At 47.4% G+C, this 27,402-nt stretch overlaps 1 protein-coding gene across 2 annotated transcripts in view; it reads right to left on the bottom strand.

Moving 5' to 3' along the window:
* Window positions 1–5,116: 5,116 nt before the first annotated feature.
* Window positions 5,117–27,402, bottom strand: part of LOC126536681 (uncharacterized) — a 53,259-nt gene continuing 30,973 nt past the window's right edge. For both annotated transcript variants that reach the window (XM_055073783.2, XM_055073782.2), the window contains 3 exons: window positions 24,753–24,853; window positions 18,674–18,870; window positions 5,117–5,949 (listed from right to left, as the gene is read on the bottom strand). In XM_055073783.2, coding sequence (XP_054929758.1) covers window positions 5,831–5,949; window positions 18,674–18,870; window positions 24,753–24,853 — 417 coding nt within the window. In that variant the 3' untranslated portion in view covers window positions 5,117–5,830. The remainder of the gene's footprint in view (window positions 5,950–18,673; window positions 18,871–24,752; window positions 24,854–27,402) is intronic.

The following is a 27,402-nucleotide window of genomic DNA, read 5'->3' as shown; positions in this document are numbered from 1 at the left end:
GCCTCATCGCTTCACTGTCCAGTTCCCGCCTTGTGCGCTCGCTTCCCGCCGCCATGGCCACGCTGCATGGCTATGTGGTTTTAATACGAGGCGCAGTGATCACCCCGCCATCACTCTTGCTTGCCTGGAAGCAGTGGCAACGTCATTTTAAAGCCGCACTAGGGATGAAGTGCGGCCACGGCGCCACGAAGCGAACACCCCAGGTGGGAAGCGGTCAAGGAAGCGATGAGCAGGCACCCGACTCTGCTGCGCGGGCGCAGCGGACACCAAACTCGAGCCCAGCGGTTAGGGTTAAGTCGAGTTGCTCCGCAGGGCTCCGGCGGCACGCCCTAGACAAGCCCGCCCACTTCCGTAGAGAACCGCATCAAAGACTATATAATCTTGCTACGAATCCGAAGACTTCGCGAGGCGCGTAAGAGGAGAGAAATATCGGGGGAAAGAAAAACTCGTTATATTTGTGGAAATACGCTCGTTACGTATTAAGGGTTAAACATGGGAAGAGGCCGTCATGCAGGTATAACAGCAAAAAGAAAAAGACAGCCGCGCCACCGTAAGATGTGGCGTTCCAGCTAACCTTAGCTAAGGTGTTACAGAAAAAAACATGGTGCAAAACAGTCCTAAGGTTACGGTGTTCGGTTGCCAGAATTCTGACGATATAACACCGCAGGTATTATCGTATCTTGCGCCGTGAACTCTTATACGCTTTTTTGTTTTCTTTCTTGAACAGCTCTGATAACTTGAACTGCGACATACAGTATACACAAGCGCGCGCGTACACACACAGTGGCTCACCTCACAAGGTAGTTGAAACACGTACCGACAACAGTTGCCTCGTTGTCCCTCGGTTAAATGGAGAGAGAGTTCGTTCGTAGGAACACACGCACAAAAGAAAAGACCGCCACAAGCGAGTCTTCAGGCTTGTTGGCAGCAACGGCGTCGTTGGCGTCAGGCGTGACAGCTCGTGCGTGAGAAGGGATGCAATGGCCGCCGCGCGTCGCATGCATACGTATTCCGAGAGCTCCAATGGACCGTGCGAGAATTCCGGAGCAAAAGAGAGCCTCGTAACCGCAATTGCAGGAGTCCAGGCCGTAAGTGGTGCAGCCGCGACTTAAAGCTTCGAAGCACGCCATAGAGCAGAAGCCATCGCCGGAACCCATGGCTGTTTCGGGGTCGGTGATGTGGTCGACAATCGCTGCTACAGCATATACGGTACGATGCAGAGGTTCAGCTGACACAGGCGGCTGCGGCGTGAAACGCAAAATGAAGGGCGCGTCTCGGCGGCTTCTTAAAGCAAAATTTAAGCGCGACTCTTAACTGTTGGCGCATGCGCTGCTGTGCCCAGGCGTCTTTCCTTCATGCGCCGTACGTTATCGTTCGTCGCCACTGGACCGCAATAGCCGTTATCGCCGAGATCAAGAACTCGGGGCAACCGCTCGTCTGCAAGAAAAAGAAAGAGGAAACAGAAGGAAAATAATTGTTGCCATAATCTGGCCTTTCATAATCCGCCGGTTTCGGAATGTTCCAGTAGCGTCCACTTCGTTCAAGTGCGGCTCCGTGCCCTACTGAGGATGACGGACCGCCCGCAGCCGCATTGTCTATCGGTAGGGCACGCTGACGCAACCGCTGCTCCGAACGCGCTATCAGGAACTGCGCGTCTTGCAATCCATGGGCGCGTATACTACGTGACGTGTCGGAACCCCTTTCGAGTTTCGTTATCGATTTCATTTTTTATTCGCACCGTCTCGTTACGGACTGCTAGCGACGATGGTTCGCCGTTCATTTGATGTGACCTCGCGTAGCAGATGTTTCGATTTCATATCGCGCGCGCTTATATGGTGACACCGATTTCGTGAATATGATAGCAGAGCCCTAAATCACGGTTAACGGGTAAAAAAAATTGAGACTAAAGGGCCGTTTATAGTCCGACGTAACGCCCGCGCGCGCGCACGCTACGTCACGTCGGCGAAAACGACCCCTCTATAGTCGGGCGCACCGGCGCAGCCAACGTAACCGGCGGCTTCCGACGCGCCCGGCACCGATATGGCTCCTGAGCCATTTGCGCGTCGGAGTCAGCGGAACTCTCGCACCACAATGCATTGCGCGCGAAGAAAAGGCGCCAACGCGACTCCGCAGACGGCTTTTGCGGACGGCGCGCGACTTGGCGAACGTTCTGCGCATGCTCCGAAGATAATAGCCGACGGCGGACGCGTGGAAGTATAGAGGGGATGGCATCTCGGCTGGCGCAGCGCAACCGACGTAGCGTGACTGACCGCGAACGACGCTCGCCCGCGCGCCGATAACGTCGGACTATAAACGGGCCTTAAGTGCTGTTCGCTGCAATGCTCGCGCGGATGAGGCCAACCGCCGAGGCAAAGGCCAGTGTCTCGATGACGATGACTATACTACGTTGCGAGAAACATTTAGCGCCGACGATACGGCTGTTTCATAACGTCTCTGCGCCTGGTTTCAGAGCGTGCTTTTCGGGGCAGTAAGCTCGCTGTGCTTTAGCTAGCCACTGATCCTCAATCTACGTACATCTTCGTAGCTCCTCGCCGCAGCTGTGGCATTCTGCTCCCCAACCCAAGGTCGCCGGCTCGGGATGTAGTAAGAAAATGCTTGTCTACATAAATGCAAACAGTCGGCGTCATCCTTGGGTAGAGCGCGAGAACGGCAGCCCCCGCGGCGCTGCCGAGGCAGCCAGCGACATTTAACGCTAAGCTGCTGCTGGGCCCGACGTGTCGGTAGCTGCTGGGCTCTTTTGAGCCCAGCAACTATCGTTAGACGTCGCTGGCTGGCCCGTGAGCGCCCCGCAGTCCGCCGTTCCCGCGTTCTACACAAGGCTGACGCCGATTGTTCTTACGTCTCTTTACGTAAAAAAACACTGCGGCCGTTATGACCGTTCGTGACCGTCCGCGGGTCGTCCCGGCATTGCACTATCTTCGGGATTGGTCCACGTATGGGGAGTGCTTAACGCCTGCTTCACCTCCTCCGCGGGCCGGCCCGGCATTGCACTGTCTTCGGGATCAGTCCACGTATGGGGAGTGCTTAACGCCTGCTTCACCTCCTCCGCGGGCGGCCCGGCATTGTACTATCTTCGGGATCGGCCCACGTATGGGGAGTGCTTAAGGCCTGCTTCACCTCCTCCGCGGGCGGCCCGGCATTGCACTATCTCCGGGACCGGCCCACGTATCGGGAGTATTTTGCCTACCATGACACGAAAATTTCCTTGGACGGTAGAGGTATACAGCTTCGCTGTAAAAAGGTATTCGGACCCTCCAGATGCAATTTTCTCCAAACTAGGTGTTTTCTTGGCACGAAACAAGCGTTTCGAGGTTCCTGGAATGGTACTTAAAGAGACACTAAAGGCAAATATTAAACTCACGCTGAAGTGATAGATTACTGCTCGATTATCTCTAAGGCATCAATATTATCGCGAACAGGGCCTTAATAATCGAGAAATTGAGGTAAATGCAGGACATGCATGATTACAGACTCCTCCGGGACATTTAAGTACTTGCCCGATGACGAAAGCACTCCTCAGTTAAATTCTGTGACTTGTGGTCAATCACTCGTTGCAAAAAACATCCTTGTATTGTATTATAAGACGAAATAAAACGCTACTTGTCGAGCTCTATTTCTTTTTTAGAAAGAACAACTAATTGAAGTTACCCTTGACAACAACGTTGGCGGTCGAAAGGTTTCGTTTTTGCTCGACTTCGCGCAACCCACGCTTTCGCGTTTCAGTGGTTTAGTTATCACGTAGTGCTGCGATGGTTTTGCTGCCTCGCGAAACTCGCACAAAACTGCAAGTAGCAAGTAATTCAACTTCCATGTGATGTCGCGGGATGCCCGAACGGTCTATGCCACTTGACCAAAAAGCAACTGCAGCGGGAGAATCCACCGATCTGTGTTGGTTCGATACCGCCGCCTATCGGGCGCCGTTTTACCCACCGACGGCAGCAAAGGGCGGTGATGGCGTATGGAACGTCACCACTTCCTCAGTCGGGTGGCGGGAGATTTGAATCGCGATAAAGGTATTCGGACCCTTCCGATGCAATTTTCTCCCAAATTAAGTCTTTTCTTGGCACGAAACAAGCATTGCGAGGTTTCTCGAACGGTATTTAAAAAGTCAACGTCGACTTAGCATCAGCCTTTAGTGTCCCTTTAGGCTTCGATTTTAATAGTGGAACGCGATAGCATTAAAAGATCCCTGAGTGCTTCTCACGCTTCCCGGCAACTACAGCTTATGTAACCGTAATGTTTACCGAGAAACGCTGACGGCGAACGCTATATATGCACGAAGGAGAGATTTTGGTTCTATTTTTGATGTGCAGGAACCGAGGAGGCCGCGCCGCTCCTACTAAGACAGACTGTTAGATACGGGCCGTTTCCTGAGCCTACTTCGAGTTCCCCAGACCACATCGAATCGCACCACAGCTAATTAAGGAGCGCAGAAACACGGATACAACATTCCTGAGGCACGGCACGTGCAAACAAGTTGGCGGACCCCACTTCGTGTGCAGCCGGTGGAGCTATTCACTGCTTGACTCTTCCCGAAAGTGAAGCGAGAGCCTGGCACTGTGGCGGGTAAAGTGGGTCCCGAAGCAAGACGGCTGTAATGCGCCGTGACAACCTGGCGGCGTCGCCCCCCCATCCGCCTATTGTGACGGCGCCTTGCAAGTCAGCAAGGCAAGACCGCAGGGCACGTGCCGCAGGGAGAAGAAAGCCCTCGGACAAACACACGAGCAGCGACTCTCTTCGCCGGGTGTGACTCCATCGCACGGGCGCCTACCATTGGCCGAAAATGGCGTCACCTGAGCGGGCTCTCCCATTGGCCGAACGTGACGTGTCTTCGAGACACAGAAGGGCTTAAAAGACGCAGACCGGGAGCATTCGTAGAGAATTCCTAGAGCAATCCTTGATTCATCTCTTTCGAGCTTCTTGCCACGGGCCAGAGCGTCCGAGTTGCTGCCGGCCCGTAATGACTTCAAGACTGTTAATTGACTCTCACTGTAAATCATGTAAATAAACCTGCCAAGTGTTTCATCCCAAAGTCCTCCTCAACTCCTACAACTGGTTGCTAGCGGTGGGATCGCCTCCAAATGCTACAAGACCTCAACGGCAGCTAGAAAACGCTATTTCATTAAGAGGGGTTTGTGTTTGGTTTCCGCGTAACAGAATTGTTTTCTCGTATATTCAAATTACAATCCGACGCTATCATGTCTGCAGGTTGTATTTAAGTCATACTTTACAATTTTTCTACGTATTTTTCGAGAAATTCAATTAGTTCAGTAACTTCGTAGCGCCATATGAAAGGCCTGCGTGGTTGAGTATGCGTGGTTTGGTATTCTTTTCGCCGAAGCGACGTCCGATGCTTGGCGCGGGACGCCGATGCCGGATTTTCTGCGACACGGGCGGGGCCCTTAGCTATCTCATTAAAAACAGGTGCGGCCTTCCGCATCACGCGGGTTCCAAGGAACGAACGTTGCAGCCGTTGTTGCATTCTCGGCCGCTTGGCTGGGCCGAACGGCGCTAGCTGTCCGCGGGACGCGTCGGCTTCCAGGGGCGACGGCGTTCCAAGCGCGTTCCTCACGCATTTTCTATGCCAACCCCAGACAACAGTACCCGACTGGTGACGCCATTGCAGATCGCACCGTTTTCTATGCAAGCGGCAGGCCGCGCATTTTCTTTTTTTTTTTTATTCAGCGACTTTTCTTTTTATTTAATCCGGCGGGCGTGCTCCAAGATTGAGCAATTCCCCAACCCTACCCATCACTCAAGAGACCACGAATTTGGGGAACAGCACACTTTAACTGAGATGTATTTTTTTTCAATATATGGTGATGAAAGCATAAGGGAACACTGGAAATTGCTTGAGAGCGATGATGATGAGCAAGGTCACGAGGGCTGGGACCATGAATGCTGTGGGAAGAGTGTTGGTCGCCTTCCCTGCAAAAGGATACAAACCACAAAGCGGGATTAAACATGAAGAGAGTCAAAGACATTGCCACATTCCTTTTGTACGCATTTATTTACTGTTTCAATGCAATCGCTAGCAGCACAAGATCGCGGGTCCTATCCACGGCCGCATTCTGATGGGAGCGGACTGCAAGAATACTCACTTGGTTCTCAAAATTCACGCTCACGTTAAACAACTCAAGAAAAGCCACAGCGTGGCACAGAAGGGCAGGCGTACAAGCACGGGCAAAAGCAGAAGGAAAATGACAACACTCTTTTCGTTGTACGCATTCGCACACCTGCATGTCTTTGCGATACCGCGAATCCCCACCAACTTGCCCAGCTTTCAATCGTTCTAAAGCCATACCCCCCCCCCCCCCCCCCGGCTGCATCTCTGCAAGTCCCAGAATTGCTCTGAAATGTTAAAACCCAATCAATCCTAAACGAAAAAAAAAAAAAAAACCGAGGACACACTAAGCACTGCTTATGAGTTGTGAATGCGAAAGCATTAATGTCCAATTCAACGCCGCTGAAGGGTCCTTCAAGTAATGAACTCCTCGCGGGTAAGCGAGCCGGTTGAGACGCTTGGAGCTTGCTTTGATTTGGCCTAACCGAGGCGCATTTAGAACGCAAATCGAGAGCTTGCCCGGACGAAAAGCGCGCGTAAGAAAGACATTTCGCCAAAGGGGTTATAATGCTTGCGCATTCCCGCACGTAAGCAGTCTTAAGTGTACCTGCCGAACTTCTTTTTTTCTTTTTTCGGGGAAAATAAGGTGAAATGAAATAAGTATCTTGTAAATGTTAATTAAAACGTCTAGTCGTGCAGATATGGATGCCCAAATATTTACATATTACAGTAAAAATTATGTGAGCATAGGAAGTAAAAAGAACAATTTTAGCACGCAATTCTTTTTGTATCGCGCAGAAAGTTGTAGAGGGTTCCACAAACGTTCCTGTGGCTGTAACCCAGTAGGGTAGCCCCAAAGGAAAGAATTACCGGAAAAGTCAAATTCAAGCCAAGGTTTTAGAAGGGTTCTTAAAGAAATATTTTCTCCGAATAATCAACCGGCGACATGTCAAAAAGAAGTGTTCCCGAGCTTAACTATCATTGCATAAAGCACACAGATGTTATACAGTCAAACCAGACCTGTGGAGGAAAAAGTTCAGTGGGGAGACTCGGCACTGTAGTCTCGTAATCGTTACTTCAATATTTCTAGTGGAGCGCCATTTGTTGCTTCAAGGAAAATTGAGATGCGGGGCATCAGATGTCGACGACGATGATTTGGCGAAGTTATTTGCAGTAGCACATTTTCTGAATAGCGCTGCAGTGATGAAAGCGGACGTTAGTAAAGTGGGAATCACAAAACCATCGTAAAATGATACTGCGAGTGCACCTGCATATTCGGTTAAGACTAGGCCTTTGTCGTCTGGCACCCACACTAAACGAATGAGACGTAAACGTCTTGTGACGAGAGAATAGGCTGCTTCTAATGAACTGGATAAGTTGGACGTGGTTAGTCAAAAACAGAGAGAGAGAGACGATAAGTTAAGATTACGGCTGACGAGAGAGATGATAGTAATTTGCATAAAGCTAAGACAATTGCAATTAATTCCGCCTGAAAGATAGGCGTGAAGTCAGGTAGCCGAATGGAAAAAGACCAACTTAGTTATGGTGATACAATGCCCACACCTGCCTTCTCTTCACAGACAGAAGCGCCAGTCGCTATCACGGTCTTTGTATCTAGGTGCGTAAAGTGGATTACCAGTATACCATTCAGATACTGATAGGGCAAATGTTTAGCATTCTTTGGAAAAAAAAATATATAATGACATTCAATTTTAGCGATTGGAACAGAGTAGTTTAGTAAGACCACCTCGCATAGGTGAACATTTAATGCGTCCAACAGTTTTTGTACGAAAACAACTTGATGGTAACGTGAGCGATACCATCGATAGTTAAATGAGGCCGTTTCATTAATGAAAACATATTGTGATCTCCTCTGTGGTGACGCATGTATGTTTAGAAAAGTTTGTGCTGTTAGGATATCAAATCACGTGAGAAGAGAAGGCAGGCATGCTTCTAATGTAAGACATCATTCGAGACAAATTTAGGAAGCCCAAGACATATACTTATTGCCTCTTGTTCTAATACAGCCAGAGAGCGAATTTTGTATGCAGGTCCGAAAGGAAACAAAACGTCGCCGAACTCTATTATTGGGCGAACATACATGCAACAGATCATAATGAGGGCATGCCGGCGCAATCTTGATTCACTGCTGTTCAGCATTTCTACTACGCGTGCTGTCTTTGAGGTAATGTGCTCCATATGCGGACGCCAATTAAGCTTTTCGGTGCAACTGACATCCAAATATGTACGTGAATTCACCTGCGGGATACTCTCTTGTCGATAAAGAATCGAAATTTGGATAGGAACGTTTTTAGGGAAAACTAGGATTGCGCTTTTTCTGATATTAAAGGCCCCTCACCAGGTCTGGCCATTTTGAGCTGACAAGCACAGAGCATACATTGTGCGATAACGGTCGTGCCTGCAAAGCATTACATCGCTACGCGCCGCGGAAACGTTTGAAATTTCAAACCGAACGCCGTTTTCCCTTCTCCTCGCTGCCGCCGCGCTCGAAGCCGGAGGATGACGTACACGTGCTTACACGTGTTTGCACTGTGACGTCACTCGTGGTGACACGTGACTTCGAGAATTATTCGAGGCAACATCTGTTATTTGTTTATTATGTTGCTTGGATAGACGAATTAGAGCTTAGAAAAATAATAATACACACAAACCGAATGCATGCATGCTTTTTTTTTTATTTCGCACCGCAGCAAGAGAGATGTACTTCCGTTTCGTCTGCTTGTTCCCTCGTTGTGCAGTCGCACTCGCAGACACCGAAACTATGTCATTTTCTACCGTGTTTCAGCGCGGGATCATGCTGTGTGATCCGCTTGTGTCTGGCTCTGTATTCGTGTAGCACTGACTTATGCCGCTAGTCAGGTATCCCCGTGCACATCGCGCAAAATCGCGCGCTGCGCGAAACGCTACAATCACAACAGCTCGCGCGCGTCGCGGTCAGCGGAAGTGCGCCGCACTGCAAAAAAGGCGAGGATAGAAAAAAAAAGAAGAAGGCGGTGCCCGTGACGTATGCGTCACCCGATCCTCGAGGTCCGTATGGGAGAACGAAGAGAAGGGATTTCGCTTGTGGAGGCTAGACGGAGCAAGTGTAAAGAGTGTCTCGCTTGGCAGTGGAGCTTGCCTCCTGAAATCATGGGTTCGCGGCACTGAAATATTTATATCTCGGCTATTAATTAGATGATTTGAAAATTTTTTGCGGCAGAACACTCCTTAGAGGACGCGTAACAACTTCTAGCGTATAAGCAAAATTTGCCATGGGGCCTGGTGACGGGCCCTTTACCAGAAAGATTAATGCCATCAAGCCTCAAATCAATGCTACTCATATAGGACAGTAGCGTTTGGTACAATGTATGTATATCTACCGATGCCGCAAAAAATGATGTCATCGGCGTATATACACGTACATATGCACATCTTATTGCAATTGAAGGAATATTATAGTTAGTAAAACATTAAACAGCAATGGCGATAGGGCTGAACCTTGGGGTAGACCGATTGACTGTTTATACGTAAATGAAGACAATCCGCGATAAAAGCAGTAAAATTCCCTGCTGCTTAACCATTCATGAACCCACGCAACAAAACAGTCTGGCAGACCTATATTTCGAAGCGCGCTTACTAAGCTTACATGTGCTACATTTTCATACACTTCAGTGACATCCAAAGTGACTAAGGCATCATATTTTTTTTCTGATATCGAGCTAGTTGAATTGGAGCCCCTGCGTCTGAAGCTAACTTGGCATGGGCTCAAAATCATGTTCTCTATCAGCCAATTGATTTATGCAGTCGTGTATCGTGTAAGATTCTTTCGATGAGTTTTACTAGGTTAGACGTAAGAGATATTGACCTAATGTTATCTAAGAAGTTACCAACACCTTGCTTTTTTAATAATGGGATTGCTTCTGCAAGACTCTATTTTGAAGGAACCCACGAATTTTTAATATAATGGTTTGCCATAGTAAGCAATGCGTGAGGCGATATGTTAAATAAAATTATTATTATTGGCGTTGTAATGCCATCGGGATGTGGCGCTGAATTGAGCAGTTGGCTTACTACATTTACCAGCTCCAAAACTAACTTTTTCAAAGTCTTCACCATGAGTAGGCGGCCTAGCGTTACAAGGCAAAATAAACTTAAAGCAAGTTTCTAGACCTTTAGCGATATCTTCCACTAATTGGGTCAATTCGCAGGGTGCTGGAACCACACAGTCGACGTTTATTTGTGCCGGAATGCTTTTTTTTTTTTTACTTCTCAGAAATCTGCAGAGTGCTTTTCTGTTGTGGCCTTTGAAAGAAAGTCGAAGTACTTACAAACGATGCTGTATTTCGCATTTTCAACTGTTCTTTTAAAGGTTGCTGCCACGAACGTATAGTATGTCCAATTGCTAGGACATACCCGCCGTGGTTGCTCAGTGGCTAGGTGCTGGGCTGCTGAGCACGAGGTTGCGGGATCGAATCCCGGCCACGGCGACCGCATTTCGATGGGGGCGAAATGCGAAAGCACCCGTGTACTTAGATTTAGGTGCACGGTAAAGAACCTCAGGTGGTCGAAATTTCCGGAGCCCTCCACTACGGCGTGCCTCACAATCAGAAAGTGGTTTTGGCACGTAAAACCCCATAATTAAAAAAAAAAAATTGCTAGGACACTGGTCATGAAGCAGTTTTTTGCAACGCCGCTTTTCTTATCATGTGAGCACGTGAGCGCTTCGTGTTTCACCAACGGTTAGAAGACGCGCTTTTACTGGTGTTTACAATGAATTGAGACTTTGTTACGAAATTTTTTAAAACAGAAAATAAATTCATGGCCTTTTCTTCGTCATTGCCTGCCTAAAATGTTGTCAACTAACTCGTGTAGGTTCAGGCAAGTTATTCATCCCCAGAATACACACACAATTTCCCTCACCGGTGCATCAGGTGAAACTATCTGTGAATCCGAATGCGCCAACATTTTTAACGCAGCTTTTTCACCCGCGTTTACTAATGAAACCGATTCGACTGTTTCTCCAAACCGCGCAATTATTCAGGAGACAATGCCTGCACTTGTATTTTCTTCATAGGGGATTTTGTCCCTAATAGAAAACTTAAAGCATTCATCCTCTGCTGGCACTGACAACATCAACACCAAGATACTGCAGAACACCAAAGATACATGTTCATCTCTGTTGTGCTTGTTATTCACTCAGTCACTCCTCACAGGCCAACTGCCCAAAGATTGGAAACAAGGGAAAGCCGTTCTAGTCTACAAATCAGGTAACAAGAACTCACCTCTAAATTACCGTCCCATTTCTCTCACTAGTATTCCCTGCAAAATCATGGAACACGTCATCTATACTCACACCATGGCATTTCTAGACTCGAATAACTTTTTCAATCCTGCACAGCACGGGTTTCGCCGCGGTTACTCCTGCGAGATTCACCTTGCCACATTCTTACACGATCTACGCTTTAACCTTGATTATAATCTTCAGTCTGACGTAATATTTTTAGATTTTGCTAAAGCCTTTGATAAAGTACCCCGTAAACACCTTATGATAAAGCTTTACCGCTTAAATGTTCACCCTAATATACTGAAGTGGATTGAAGAATTCTTGACTAATCGTTCACAATTCGTCACCATTAATAATAGGAATTCTAATTCAGTCTCTGTAACGTCAGGCGTGCCGCATGGATCCGTGCTCGCCCCGCTACTTTCCCTAATATACATAAGTTATTTACCGTTACACGTGACATCTAGCATACGTATGTTCGCGGACGATTGTGTGATATATCGTGCTATTATTTCCACCGCTGATCAATCTTCACTTCAAAGTGATCTTAATGCAGTCCAGGACTGGTGTAACAAGTGGCTAATGGAACTTAACCCACGTAAGTGTAAATATTTGTCCATTCACCGTCGCCGTAATTCTCTCGTATTTCCTTACGTAATACCTGAAGTTCCGGTACAACTAGTTCATTCTTACAAATATTTAGGAGCAACACTTTCGAGCGACCTTTCCTGGAATTCTCATGTTACAAACCTTATATCATCCGCGAACAGGACGTCAGGATTTTTAAAAAGCCATCTACATCATGCTCCTCAACATGGAAAATTATTAGCCTACAAATCATTTGTCAGGTCAAAACTAGAATTTGCATCGCCTATTTGGAATCCACATCAAGCATACCTAATTAATGATCTTGAATCTGTACAAAATCGCGCCGCTCGTTTCATCTACTCGTCATATTCCTTTGATATCAGCGTTTCCTCCTTAAAAACTGCGTCCGCATTATCCCCCTTATCGCTCCGTCGTCGTATTGCCAGCCTAGCTTTATTTCACAAATTCTTTCAAAGCCCTATGCGCATCGCATCTTATATCCTTCCACTTAACACGCATATCTCACCGCATCAGCCATCAGCTACTTTGCCCGTCCACGCTTACGCACTGTCAAGTTTTCAAATTCTGTTTTTCCTCGCACAGCTGCAGACTGGAACGGCCTTCCTAACGACGTTGCTGTCATTATGTGCCCATCGAAGTTCGTCGAAAATGTAAAAAAACTTTCTGTTATTGTGACTATGTATTTTTATTCTTGCCACCCCTCATGTAACACCCCATATATTGGGGCCTTTAAGGTAATAAAATGAAATGAAATGAAATTATCCCATAGCCGATCAGATAAAGCCGTGCTTAAGACCGTTTTAAGTGCGCTGAAACTACCAAAAGTATCCGAATGCATAGTCACTGGAATCAACGAGCATAGTTGTATTTACCGAGGGGACAGGGGGAGGCGCTACCCCGGCGAAGGGGTAGTTCGCTTTGGGTTCCGTTGCTGTGGCTTGGCTGTTGACTCGCGACCCTGGCCGCGCGCGCCGGTCGCGCGACCCCGGAGACACGCGGGCGTTGCGCGCGCGCGCGTGCGTGCGCTTGCGTGCTTTGGAGGCTATTACATGACTTTGTCGTCTGCTTGTCCTTGCTCTTTCGGTGTCGACCACGGCTGGAAGTGCGATACGTGTTCAAAGAAATTACGGATAATTATTTGCACTGCCCCTGCCGGCTTTCTAAGTAGACCTTTTGCAGGCTACGCTATCGATTGGAGGAGACTCGGGTGCAAGCGTACCAGTGGTCATTCCACGCAGAGGAAGGAATTGCACGCTGCGGTTCATCGCCACCGGCCTGCAGCTCCCGGAGGTCGGTCGGAAGCGAAGCATTCATCGGAATGGCCTAGATCTCTGCTGCCGACACTGTCCACGAAGTTGACCTCGCAATTACTGTGTTGGCCGGTAGAAGGGCTGGGTCAGCTTTCCCGTGACCTCCGCTTCAAAGCCAATGCCAAGGAGATATTTGCATGGTGAGATCGAATTCCCAGTGCTATCGCCAGCGTGAATAGCTCGCAGATCGCCGTAATCATAAGGGTTCAACCTAGGCTGGTCCAGTGCTTCCTTCGTTAGGCTGGTAAAACTATACAGTCAGGACGGGAAGATATTGTGGAGATCTCTTATCTGGCTGCCCTTTCTTTTTCTAGTTCGGCAGTGCCGCACCTTGTTCCTCAATTTTACGGCACAGCGCGCACCGTCAGCACCACGCTCTTCGATTTGACTTTGCGCATGCAGGCAATGCAGGGCCCGTACATCGTAATGTTCAATTTCAAGTTCAATTGCTTCTATCACGCGACGCGCCGTGGGGCAGATCGCAGGGAGCGCGGCGAGCGAGTCACGTCCGAGCCGACGACGAAGAGAGAAAAAAGAAGGAAGATTGATATAGTCGGCTGGTAATTAAAGGTGACCCTAAGAACCAGTTCACGGTTTGTTGCGCTCGCTACTTGAGAAGTGATGGCAGTGCGTTCCTATTGCATGCATCGAGCAAGCTCCTGGTAGCAGACGACATAGCGCTGCGCTCTGCCAACTCATTTACGCTTGCGATACCACCGGTTCGCTGAGAATGAAAAAGAATGACATTAACAAATTACTTCTGCCCTGCGTAAACGCCCGGCACCACACGTTTATACTTTAGAACTTGCCGAATAATATTTAATTTATATCTTATATTTATTTAGCAAGCAGAAACATTCTGCATTTCCTCGATTAGCTCGTCATATAATGACGTACACTTCAGAGGTGGCACCCCCTCATCTATTGGTCGCGTCCTCCCCCTTCTTCCACCACCGGCTTGGGAGTGGCACATTTAGTGACGTAAGCAGCGAAGCGAACGGTTCGTATACCGAACCGTTATAAGATTCGGCCCCTGAATGCGTTGCCAACGTAAGTAAAGCTTTTCTTCATTACGTATCTCCTGCTTGCGCAACGACGAGCGTCTTTCGTGCGTCGACGCGCTGTAGCGGCTGACGCGCGGCATGGCCCATATACGGGCAGTTCCCGTCTTATCAAAGTTCAACTTGCGCTTCTTGCATCATGCCCAGTTTATTAGGACTACCTAATCATATTTGAAAACACAAATACAGATTGTTATATTTAACCTCAGGGCGAGTGCTGGAGTCCGGATACAGTGTTGTAATCAGCCGCGCCCAAAGATTGCATGCTTAAAGACACGAAATCGTTGAATTATCAGATACCAGAACTATTGAATCTCTATCCAGAGTGTGTTCACATAGGGTTGAAGTCTGTGTCTTTGCATCATAAAAAAAAAAAAAAAACGTATATTACAGTTCTGACTGTCGAATTTCATTCTGTAATCACGAGTTATCCTAGATACGTTGGTAAAAAGGACCTGGTCTAATGTGCAGAAACATTGTAATACCACTACAGCACTAGCAGTCGTAAGCAACTTTATTGGGGTACCTGAATTCTTGCTATCGGCGTGTGTTCTGACGTTGTTTGTCCATTTCATTTTCAAGTTGTTTAGACATAAGAGTTACGCCAGTGCATGTTCGCTGGCAGGAGAAAGAACGAGGGGATATCTAACATTTTGAGAAAAATGGAGGCCCTTTTTTGGGTGATGCATACCGAAAGTTAGAATTGTGCAAGTTACTTATGTGGTTTGAAAATGATTTCTAATTACTCACTCTCTCCCAGTTGTTATGGATTATGCAAGTTATCACATCGAAGCTGTATATGCCTATGCGAAACGCTCGTATGTCCAACCACAGAAACCCTCCTGCGGGTGCACGAGACATTGTTTAAGCCGGTGTATGAGCCACTGCATTCGTCTTACGTAACGGACGGACAAAGTTCTCGTTGGGTAGGCATATAAATGCTTACGCATTTAAAACAGGCATTTATCTATGTATTATTGCAGGAAAAGGACACGGTGGGGGACGGGGTGAATACAATATCATGATGACATAATTAAATACTTTTACAGCAAAGCTGGATATGCCTAAGCGAAACACTCGCGGTGCGACCACAGAATTCCTCTGGCGGAAGGTGCGGCGCGCCATTGGCTACGCCGATAGTGACGTCGTTTATCTCTCGCAGCAAAGGCGTGGCGCGCCATTGGCTACGCCGACAGTGACGTCGTTTCTCTCTCGCAGCAGCGCGCGGGTAGCCGTCTCTCCCCGACTTCGCAATAGGTAAAAAATAAATGTGTTACCGTCTTTAATTAAATGAAATGTGCAGCCGCGGTGTGTCACTTGGTAACTACAGTGCATAATCGAATCATAGACACTATGATTCACGCATCACGGACACAATTGCGTAACATAATTAAGAAAGAATTTGATGAATCCGCTGGATTAACACAATGAACCGCGCATTGCACCCCTCCATGATGGTGATTATGCGAAGCCTAATGTGCGGCATTTTAAATACACAATGTGATGAACCCAAACCAAACATGTGCGTAATCTCCTTAAGAAACGCAAAGAAGTGACCAATAATTGGGAAAGAGTTTAATAAACCGTCAGAATTAACCTAGCGTTACAACACCGGGGCCGCATATTTCAGCTTCGCTGGTTTACCATTTGTACTGGGTGTATGGGCAGTAATTTTTTGGTCACTTTTCCCGCTTTTCTCGTAAATCATATGCGTAGCACGGCGTTTATAGTTCGTTGAAGTAGAAAGCATGTTCTGTGTGACGAGTGATAAATGTTTAATCGGTGTAGATCCATTACAACCTTTGTAGAAAATTACTTATTCAAGCGTTCCAGGGTGTCATACTACCCTTATACAAAATGTTCCCAGACTCCTAAAACAACTTTACTAGACGCGAACTTCAAGTTAGCTGCGAAACGTTGAATTCCCTGCTTTAAATGAAAGCGTGGCAAGACATTGCTGAACCCTCGCTTTCCCGATTCCCGTATGTGATACGAGGCTCTTAGTTTATTTCTCCAGTGACTTTGGCAAACTATAAACATGGTCCAGCGTTCATATTTGCGGGAAATTAAGGGCACGGTATGGGCAACGTGTAGACAATGTCTAAATGGATGGGCTAAATGCATCTTTTTCGATAGGTTATGCAAGTGGAACGGAGCGTTATTAGTGTGCTTTACAAGAGGCGTAAAACTTATACCGCAGCCCTGGCATAACTCCAACGACAACCGAGATCACATTTTGGAGACAGGAAAGACCAGGTAATGGGCGATATGTGTAGGAAAATCACCGCCCGTGCACCCCGTATACACTGTAAAATAATTTACACCCTTAAAAATAAAAAAAGGTGTAAATGTGTCTAACTCGCACGCTTAGGGTGTCAATTATATAAATCACACCCTAAGGGTGCGAGTTATAGACACATTTACACCCTTTTTTCACATTTAAGGGTGTAAATTATTTTACAGTGTAGATGGTAAACCAGCGAAGCTGAAATATGCAGCCCAGGTGTTTATCGCTGGCTTAATTCCAACGATTTATTAAACTCTTTCTCAATTATTGGTCACGTCTTTGTGTTTCTTAATGAGGTTACGCACACGTTTGGTTTGAGTTTATCGGTGTTTATTTCAGATGCCGCACATTGGGCTTCGCATAATCACTATCATGGATGGGTGCAATGAGCGGTTCCTTGTGTTAATCCAGCGAGTACATCAAAGTCTTTCTGAATTATGCTACGCATTTGTGCACGAGATACGGTACGTGCGATAAACATGTTGTAGAATGTTTAAAACTTCAAGAAATAGGTGTCAGAACTGCACTTCGACTGAACTTATTGGTGCTTCAGAACCGTTAATTTCTTCATACAGCCTTGCCTTTTTAATGCAGGAGAAAGCCCTTTAATTCCCCAAAAGCAGCGTTGGTGGTATCTTTTTTTACAATGTAGCCAAGGTCGCGGCCCAATATGCTCTATTCTATAGCAACAGAAAAGGTCGCTTAGTGATATGAAGACTTGCTCGTAATCTTTTCTTTACGTTTTATTTGCTCATATTGTTACCAGCCTTATCATTTTTAGAACTACATGCTTTACGTTACCTCCTACGTGACGAGTCAGCGGTCGGCACCTGAAAGGGCAACGTCGTGAAAACAGCGTCAAAGTAAAAAAAAAATAAAGAAGCAAGGTTCGTCGCCTGTGCAGTGTGCGGTAGCCGATAATGTCGAGATTTGGCGGCGTCTAGTTCTTTGATGATCCGACTCCGACGAAGCGGTCGGAAACGTTGATTGTCCAGCAGGAAGTGACTAAAATGCCGAAAAGGCAAAGTTGTTGTGAAGCCTGGCTAAGAATAGGCGGATTCGACGCATATATGGGAATCGATGATAAGCGAAACTTTCATGTTTACTTAAATGTTTTCACCTTTTCTTGTCTTCTCCACAGCTCAACGCCGCTCGCTCAATGTACGATTGGGGCCTACTTTGTTCCCTTTACTTCTTTCTCCACACTCGGTTGAATTCGTTGCCGACTTCTTTCACTTCTTGCCTGTTGTTCTGCTCATCTATTCGGATACTTACCGAGTGGCACATACCCGTCCTGAGTAATTGGCCAGTAATGTTCACATACCCAGAGCCGCATCCCCGGCTTTGCACATGGCTATGACCCAAGTTGTCCATTTGGGCACATACCACCCAGTGACACAGAGCCATCCTGGGGGAATGGCCAATAATGTTCACATACCCAGAGCCGCATGCCTAGTTGCACACATGCTTAGTGACCCAAGTTGGCCTTTTGGGCACATACCACCCAGTGACACAGAGCCGTCCTGGGGTAATAGCCAATAATGTTCACATACCCAGAGCTGCATGCCCAGATGCACACATGCTTAGTGACCAAAGTTGGCCATTTGGGCACGTACCACCCAGTGACACAGAGCCGTCCTCGGGGAATGGTCAATAATGTTCACATACCCAGAGCCGCTTCCCCAGATGCACACATGCCTATGACCCAAGTTTCCATTTGGGCACATACCACCCAGTGACACAGAACCGTCCTGGTGGAATGGCCAATAATGTTCACATACCCAGAGCCGCTTGCCCAGTTGCACACATGCCCAGCGGCCCAAGTTCTCTGTTTGGGCACACACCGCCCAGTGGGCCAAGTTGTATGCTCAGCACGGCAGCAGCAGCTATCAGCTAGCACCCGAAAAGTGGGAGAAGAGGCAAAAATTCGCTTAAAAGCTGATAGAATTTAAACTTTTTCGCAAAATTATCAGCACGGCCGCAAAAGGAGTTTTCTTTTTAGAGTGACATAGACGAGCGCACTCATGCTATACTCACAGCGGAAAGCCGAGTTCGGGCTGCTACCATGGGGTGCAGATGGAGGCGCTTCAGGTGGTTTAGGTGGATCTGGTGTAGCCGGTGCAGCTGGTGGGGCTGCGGCAGCCTGTTTTTTGATCGTGAGCGCCGCAGACATAATCGGCGACGAACAGGAACTTTTCGGCGGGGTGCCCGCGGCCTTCAGGCACACGATTCCTCTGAAATAGAACCGTTCACATATAGTAGGCAACGCTAACGTATGCTGGAGAGACTTCTATTCACGACCAAGGAATAGTGCATCACACGTGACAGAAATATATACATACGCGTCTTGTAATGCGATGTAACGTCAGGTATCACACATCTACACCGCAATGTATGACGTAATATCACCTAGAAGGGCGTCGCAGATCACACGCTGTTCCCCGCCGAAAGAGACTGACTGGACAGCCTGGCTCAGTTCCGGGGACGTCGACCGACAACTTGAACTGGTGGACTGGGCGGAAAAGGCCAAGCAGGCCCAGGGCCTTACTTGAGCCCGAACCCTCAGCCACGTCCCTTTTTACCCTTCCCCCTTTCAATAAAGTTTATCACCACCAAAGAGCGGAATGACACGTTTCTGTGACCAGCGGTCATAGCGCATCGCTTGGGCTCGCTACACAAATATAGCCCATTGCATACTAGTAGCACAAGCGTGCACAAATACTTTCTTTCCAGTAAGCTTGCGCCCACAAGTTATTAGTTGTAATCCATAGGACTTTTTTTTCACTATACATAATTTTTAAAAATCTGTTGTGCCGGATTACTAGAATAGGCGGACATTACTTTCACGAGAAATCAATGTGAGTTATCTACTAATTAACGCGTTTTCGACAACTCAGTTTTTACTAATTACCTTCCCGCACACACTGCAATTAACCAATCGAAGCCGGTCAGTTTGCAAGGCCGGCTTCGAATTCTGAAATTGGCACCCGTTTCGTGATGCGCGCAGTCAAATTTGCGGTAACACTGCAGTGTTGTTCTACTTATTCCTTCACCAATACATTGTTTTAGGTATTGAAGCACAATAGTATAAATGGAACGTCAATATCGCACATTTAGGAAATCAATATCTCTCAACTGGTGTCACCCTCAGAATCTGTCCTAAATGTATGCGCCTTGGGATCTCACCCAGTCACAATTCGTCGGTTGTAATATGTGCCGTAAATAATCAGCTAAGAACTTAATTAGCACAATTTCATTAATTATTACATTACGCACTCTGATTTCTCGCGCAAGTAATGTCGACCTCATCGAGTAATCCAGTTCAAGGATTAGAATTGTTATCGGCCACAGGCAATATTTAATTCTGCATAGCCTAAAAACAATAAGAAAACCGCTACGAATAATTACATTGTACAAAGCGTCGAAGACTAATAACAACTGTTGATGATGTTCTGTTATACAAGCTCTTAACTATGACAACAAACACAAAAAATGGCGGGGGTCGGTAATGGACAAAAAGATTCAGAAAGATGTATTTTTCGTTAGTAACAACTATATAAATCCAACAATGAAACAAACTGAAAGCACAGGGGAAATTAACTGGGACTAATACTTAATGCTTAGAAAAGGGAATGAAAGCGTAAGGAACAGGTAACTTCTCACCGATGGGATGTGAACGTATGCAAACTCCACATGATGTGTGCGAGAAATAAATAAATTCAGCACTGACACTTAAGACTCCTTACGTGTGGGAATGCGAAAGCACTATATTCCCTTTGGTGAAATGTTTTTCCGCGCGTTCCTTGTCCGCCCAAACTCTTGCCTGCGTTCTAACTGCGTCTTGGTAAGGCCAAATCAAAAGCGCAGAAGAAATCTAGCGGAAACGTACTTCGCTACTCGTGTAACTGCAGCTTCTGTAGGTTACATGCTCATAATTACCGATATACACCGCAGTATAACTTTCTACGGCACGTTTCTAAGACAACACCGCATTCACTAGAGGCGCTTTTGTACCGCTTTGAAGCATCGAGATCAATAAAGAAAAAAAGAACTCGTGGCTGAGTGGTAGCGTCTCCGCCTCACACTCCGGAGACCCTGGTTCGATTCCCACGCAGCCCATGTTGCAAGTTGTTTTTATTTATGAATTGCCTGCAAGGATTTTTCGCTCACGGCCAACGCCGCGGACGCCGACACCGACGCCGACGACACCGGCTTTTCTGCGACACGAGCTCCTTAACGCTGTCGCGTTAAAACGCCCGCCAACGTCTCAACGCGCTCGCTTACCTGCGAGGAGTTCATAACTCGAAGGAACGCTCAGTAGCGTTGAATTGGACATTAATGCATTTTATTTTACCAAGTTTACAAATTCATAGCTTAGCATCAAGATTAGATATCGCGGTTCTGTAAACGGCATCCATTAGATCATTCAAAGCGGACAAATTTGATATGCCATTTTACATCTCGCGAGAATTTCTTACGTTGTTTACAAAGGTTCTGCAAAAGCTGTGTTAACATATTACTAATTTTTTTATATTCACGTGTAACATATTAATTTTCTCCGCTTTAGATGTACTATTAGACGCAATTCACAGAATGATCATTTTTCGTTGTTGAGTTACAGAGTTGTAAACTTGATAGTCTCGTTTTTTGAAATGTTTCCATTTTGCCACTTAATAAAAAATTGACGACCTAACTAAAGAATTCGAAACCAACAGTCACTAGATTTTAAGTTTTTCTTTTAAATGCAACAAACCTCGTCAAATTTAGTGCAGTAGTTGCCGAGAAAAACGAATTCTCCTTTTATATGTATTTAGATAGGAGCAGCCGAGCTAAAGCTTCCTAACATGGCGCGTAGCCGGAGCGCCGGCTCTATAGCCGCGGATGGCGGTGTGCGCTGCCCAATGCGAAACGCAGAGGCGCCTCCGTTCGGCACTTCGTGCTCTGTATGCGGTTGCCTGTTGTTGAAACAAGGCAGCAGCTGCGCTCAAAGATGGCAATACCAAGAAGCGTAATCGTCGGCCAATTTTTTTTTTTTTTTTTTTTTCACATTCTTACTCCTTGCGCCGTCTGCCATTTTTGGTACCATCATGCGGTCACACCGCTGACTACGACGAACTTTCGAGTAATGGGGTATTTAATGCTTTCGTATAAATGAAGGGTCATAAGGGACTCATCAAAATGTAGTCGCCGGGAACCAAACCTGCAATCTTTACTTGCGGCTGCGGCGGCCGCATATTGTTGAGCGAGAGATGCAGGAACGCTTTTAATGCAAAAATGGCAAGGTCGCGAAAAATAAATTTTGTTTGCACAACTTTCTTGTGCTCTGCCGTGCTTTACTGACTCAAGTGAGACAATGCGAGATCATACGACACCGTTTATCGCGTTTGATAGCCGCATATGGTAATATGGCCGAATGTGGTACACGGCAAGAGCAGCCACTTCGGTGGGTGCCACCACGTTTGTTGACGCAAAATTATTGCGTTGAATTCGAGCCGCTGTGCAACGCCGGAGAAATAGCGTCGCCGACGCGAACGCAAAACCGCTCTTTGCGTCTCGCGCATGCATAGTTGCGCTGACGCTATTGTTGAGTTATCCTGTTTTTTTTTTGTTTTTTTTTTTTTGTTCGAAAGCTCCCTAACGTGCTTGGCATGACTTGTGCAGGTGCGCGCACGCGCATCTGCACAAGGTTGACAGCACTGCATTCAAAGCAGTAAATTTTTCTTAAAAGTAGCAGATTGCAGTTCATTATTAAATTTAATGGCATCAACAACAATATTATTGGCGGCTACTCTACTCGACTTTGAACAATATGTACTTGGTTGTTTTCGCGTCGAATGGCCCGCCTTCTTTAAAAAACGTGATGCATGATAGCTGAGACACCCTGTATGCCGTGTGTCCCAGTTAACGTTATACCGTGTGTCTCAGTTAAGGTTAGCCAAGCTGTCCAACGCGAAAATTAAATAAAAAGAACACGATGCAAGATAAGATTTTAAGACCTACGGTGTTCCGTTTGCGGAACGCTAACAACCTAACACCCTAGGTATGAAAATCGTATCTTGCACCGTGTTTGTTTTAATTATTTTTACGGCGAAGCTGTGTATAGCTAGCCGATTCGTCCGTCCGTCCTTCCGTCCATCTGTCGGTCGCCTGTACGCCGAAGCTCCTCCGGTGCAAGCCCATGCGCACGCGCGAAATAAGAGGGAGAGATAGAGAGATAGTGAGGCGGGGCGCGATTAGCCAACACCACCTAGATAGCACAAGGTCTGTTTACTCCGATCCATGACGCCACGTTATATGGCCCGAAATTTCCATTTACATGGCTGGCTTGATGAAAGCGGTGACGTCAAAATAAATGTCGCCTACAAGGGAGCATCCCCATTAGGTTCTATGGCAGTCGGGCTAGGTAACATGACGTCATGGATCGGAGTGAAAAGGCCTTGTGCTATCTAGGTGGTGTTGGATCAGCTGCGCCGGTAGTGACGTCGTTGTTCTCCGTCGCAGCCGAGCGCGCACAGCAGTTTCTCAACAGCTCAGAATTGGGTAGGCCACGCGTCATACGCACTCCTCAGGAGCAGGCAGCTTTCGAACAGCAACGCCGCGAGCAGAACCGGGAACGAGTTCTGCTACGCCGCACCGATGCTGCAGCCCGAACACAAGTACAGGCTCGTGCAGCCGAGCGCAAGCAGCAACCGCATACCGAGCATCCGGCAGCCTATCGAGCCGTTGTTTAATGAAACGCCGGAATTAACCCAGTGATAAACACCGGGATCGTATGTTTCAACTTCGCTGGTTAACCATCTGTACGGTGTGCTTGGACGGTGATATGTTTTTCTAAAGCTTGCTTCTTCTTCCGACTTTCAGGGCGCTGCTGCTGTGGTCTTGCTCGCGCGTGCCGCTGGGTTTCTTGAAACATCACCAGATGACGCTCGCCTCCACGCATCCTGGCCGGCGCCGCCACAGCAGCGCTTCACAGTTTGTGTGTATGGCACGTGCTGTGCTTGCTTTCCTATGCGACAAAAATGCAGGTGGTTGGCTGTAAAGATCGCGTGCTGGGCTGTGATATTGTAAACATTACAACAGTTCATAGCCTGAAGACAGCGCTTGGAGTTGGTGTCTCAACAGCGTGCTGGCCACGTGTGCAGGAGCACGTAAACACGCACCAGCTAAATGGCTCCAGAGCGTGCACTCAGCGTCGAGGACACCCAGGCCAGAAAGAAGCGTCGCGCGGAACAGGAGCGTCTTCGCTGCGCAGCAAAACGTGATGCAGACGGCTACTGTCTCGATGCGATGTGCCATGTGAGGCAATGATAATGCTCAATCCTTTCAGAGATTATGGACAATGACGGGCAAGAACGCCTCAAACGAACACGTCTCTCTGTGTGTTCTGTGGACTACGCAGACAAACAGCAGGGATGCACGCAAGAGGTATGCACGCAAGGTATGGACTCGCCACTCTCGTACTGGACTAAACCCTGAAGAAATTACACAATCACCGCCATCATCACCGCTAATTATCGTCTATCGAAGCAAATACCATACAAAGCTTCGCTTACATCGATTCGCACAGTGCGTGCGGTTTGCATATCTTTTTCGTTGAGCAGCTTGGCTAAAGTTATATGGGACGCCCTGCATATATATATATATATAGTTTTACAACTCATACTTCCTATAAACATGGCAAGAAGGTCTTGTAATGTCGCGATACTATGACGTTGCTTTAGAGTGCTGGTCGCACTGACATGACCGTTTATTAAAAATTAAATTACATTGTCGGGTTTTACGTGCCAAAACCACTTTCTGATTATGAGGCACGCCGTAGTGGGGGACTCCGGGAATTTCGACCACCCGGGGTTCTTTAACGTGCACCTAAATCTAAGTACAGGGGTGTTTTCGCATTTCGCCCCCATCGAAATGCGGCCGCCGTGGCCGGGATTCGATCCCGCGACCTCGTGCTCAGCAGCCCAACACCATATGACCGTTTATCGTACAGCTTTGCTTAGTGTCGCGACAGCCGCGTTGACTGCATCATTCCCGTGCTGCCCCTTGCTCTAGAGTACTGCACAATCAGTACTCAAAAGGGTCGCGCGCCTTCGGGGGCCGATACGTGCGCACCTACCTTGCGATGATTTTCTTGTCTTCATCTTTTGTCAAATCCGCAGGGAGTGTAAACTTGAATTTCAATTCTGTGATGTCTGCTGCCGAAACGATATAGGCGAACTGAGAGGAGAAGAAAAGTAGAACAAGCACGGCTGTACTGTCTCTCTCAATACAGTTAAACCTTCTTCATCAGAGGCTGTATACACAGTGTTTCATTCAGAAGTGCGGTTTGACATTGGCCGGCGCTTCGATAATTATAAGTACAACATCGCAAATGATAGCATCTGCTTTCACGAACAAGGTGTGTGTGTGTGTGTGTGCGTGTGTGTACGTGTGTGTGCGTGTGTGTGCGCGCGTGCGTGTGCGTGTGTGTGCGTGTGCGTGTGCGTGTGCGTGTGTGTGTGTGTGTGTGTGTGTGTGTGTGTGTGTGTGCGTGCGCGCGTGTGTGTGTGTGTGTGTGTGCGCGCGTGTGTGTGTGCGCGCGTGTGCGCGTGTGCGCGTGCGCGCGTGCGTGCGTGCGTCCTCTCGCCATTAAAAAGTCCTCTACATCCTACGGTTGCCTATGTCTAACGACTCCGGATCTATCAGTACTTTCTCTTCATTTTTTCCACCAATAATCTAAACGTCTTTTGCTTATCTCGACTGCTTACTAGTTAATGCTTCCATATATGCTTTGAATCACAGCGCTTCTGACAGGTGGCATATCATTAAGATGACTCGAGTTGTTTCCGGTATTTTGGTGCATCAAACACGTGCGTCATCCTGCCGCAAAAATTTGCCTCGGTTTGTGTTTGTCCTCAGGAAGCCGTCCGGGCTTGAAGTAGTATCTCCTTTTTGTTTTATCGCACAAGTTACTTTTCCTGATTTCCTGCTTGCCGGTCAGAGGTGTGCGCAGCGAATCATGTGTAATTAATTACTTGTAATCAATTATATTTTAATGCGATAGCAATTATATGGACACTCCGTGCAGGCGCATTTTGGTCGTCGCCGTCGCCGTGCTATTCCGTATAAAGTCCAAGGGCGATAACACTCGCCGCGCGCCGTATGCTGTATGTGCGAGTGAAATCGTGCGAGGGTGAGCCGACGGCGATTGCTCAATCTCACGCGCGCAAAGAGGAAAGTGGGGAGGAATCACGCCGTCTTCCGTCGCACCGGGGGTAGGGGAGGGAGGGGGGCGTTCTACTCCGGTGGTAATTGCGGGTGGCTTGGCAATGGGGACACAGCCTAGGTGCGCAATGGCTAACACCTTCGTTTGCGCTGTGTTCTCGCGGCCCAGTTTGCGTTGAAGCAATAGGCAGCACAAAGATCACTTCGCCCACTGCTGCTGGTGCTGCGCTTCCTCGCGCCAGCGTTTTCACAGCGAGTGTCGGCGGTCATCGAGTGTGATGTGTTCATGTTTGCCTGCGCGCGTGATACCATGCTTGTTAATTCATGTAGTAAGTGAATGTTTACAAGCTCACACGGCCGATAAAACTAATATCCTTACTCCGTATAGCTGTCTACTATTTTGCTATCGCAATCGATGCTTCGACTTTCGGGCGAAACTGCGTCTTTTTTTTGGCAGTTCTTAATTTTCTGAAATAATCAACTGCATTTCTTTTAATCAGTAACGCACACTGTAATTCAATCACGTTTTCTCGGTAACAAGTCACATGTAACGTCTTAACACTCGGCTAGATGTCGACCCAAAAATTAAAACGGCACTGCTGTGGCTCGATAGCGATAGCGACTTCGGGCGTTGATGCAAGGAAATCATCCACGGATGTTCATGACCTTTCATTGGGCCTGCCGGAGCGCCTTCTGGCCCCAGCAACCCTGAAGCGCTAAACTTCACAGAGGACAGAGACACAAGCATCGCTTCATTGAGTAACACCAATATTGTGGGTAAGGTGTCGGTACGTTACAACACAGCCCTTGTATCCGGCGCCCACATTGAACGGGTGCTCACTTTCGCAGCTTATGTATTCACAGGAAAACGAGGTGTCCGAACAAAAATTCGGAAGGTAATTGTTAGTGAAGCTCAACAATGCGTGAAGCACTGAATAGTGACACGTGTACATGTTGGTCTTTCTCGGGTGACCACGTTTCACCGCTTAACAAATGTTATCGCACAGCGCAGGACGCGCTTGCATGTGTGGGAAATTTCTGGAATGTTATCGATGGTTCCATCCACTGTCTGTGACCGAACCTTGTGTAATCTGATTGCATGTGTGCGCGACGCGAATAATGTAGAACTTTGTGGAAGGCGCGCGGGTCCCAGCGATTAGTCTGGAACATTCGACGATTGATGTATAAAAGCCGACACGCTTGACCCGTTGAACAGATTTTCGACGATCGCCGACTGTGTTCGCCGCTGTCGCCATTCTTTGAGTGTAGCCTGTTTTTGAGGGCACAAGTTCGCCCAATAAAACGCTAGTTTCGTCTTTCTCAGTTTGGCTGCTTTCTTCACAGTCACTACCACGTGACAATAGGATAAATTGAAAGATCCAGGCCAGGTCGTTCCATTTACTGTATTTTGTGCAATGTTATTAAAAGCTGGGAGGAAACTATCGTAAAGGTAATCGATTACTTTATGATAATTGTTCAACTACTTTCGTGGGGCAGTAATTGGTTACTGTAATCAATTACATTTTTGAAAGATGTAATTGTAATTGTAATGGTTGCTGTTT

This window comes from Dermacentor andersoni, chromosome 4, assembly GCF_023375885.2.
Source record: "Dermacentor andersoni chromosome 4, qqDerAnde1_hic_scaffold, whole genome shotgun sequence".
In the NCBI taxonomy this organism is placed as follows: Eukaryota; Metazoa; Arthropoda; class Arachnida; order Ixodida; family Ixodidae; genus Dermacentor; species Dermacentor andersoni.
This window is presented reverse-complemented; position numbering and strand designations above follow the sequence as displayed.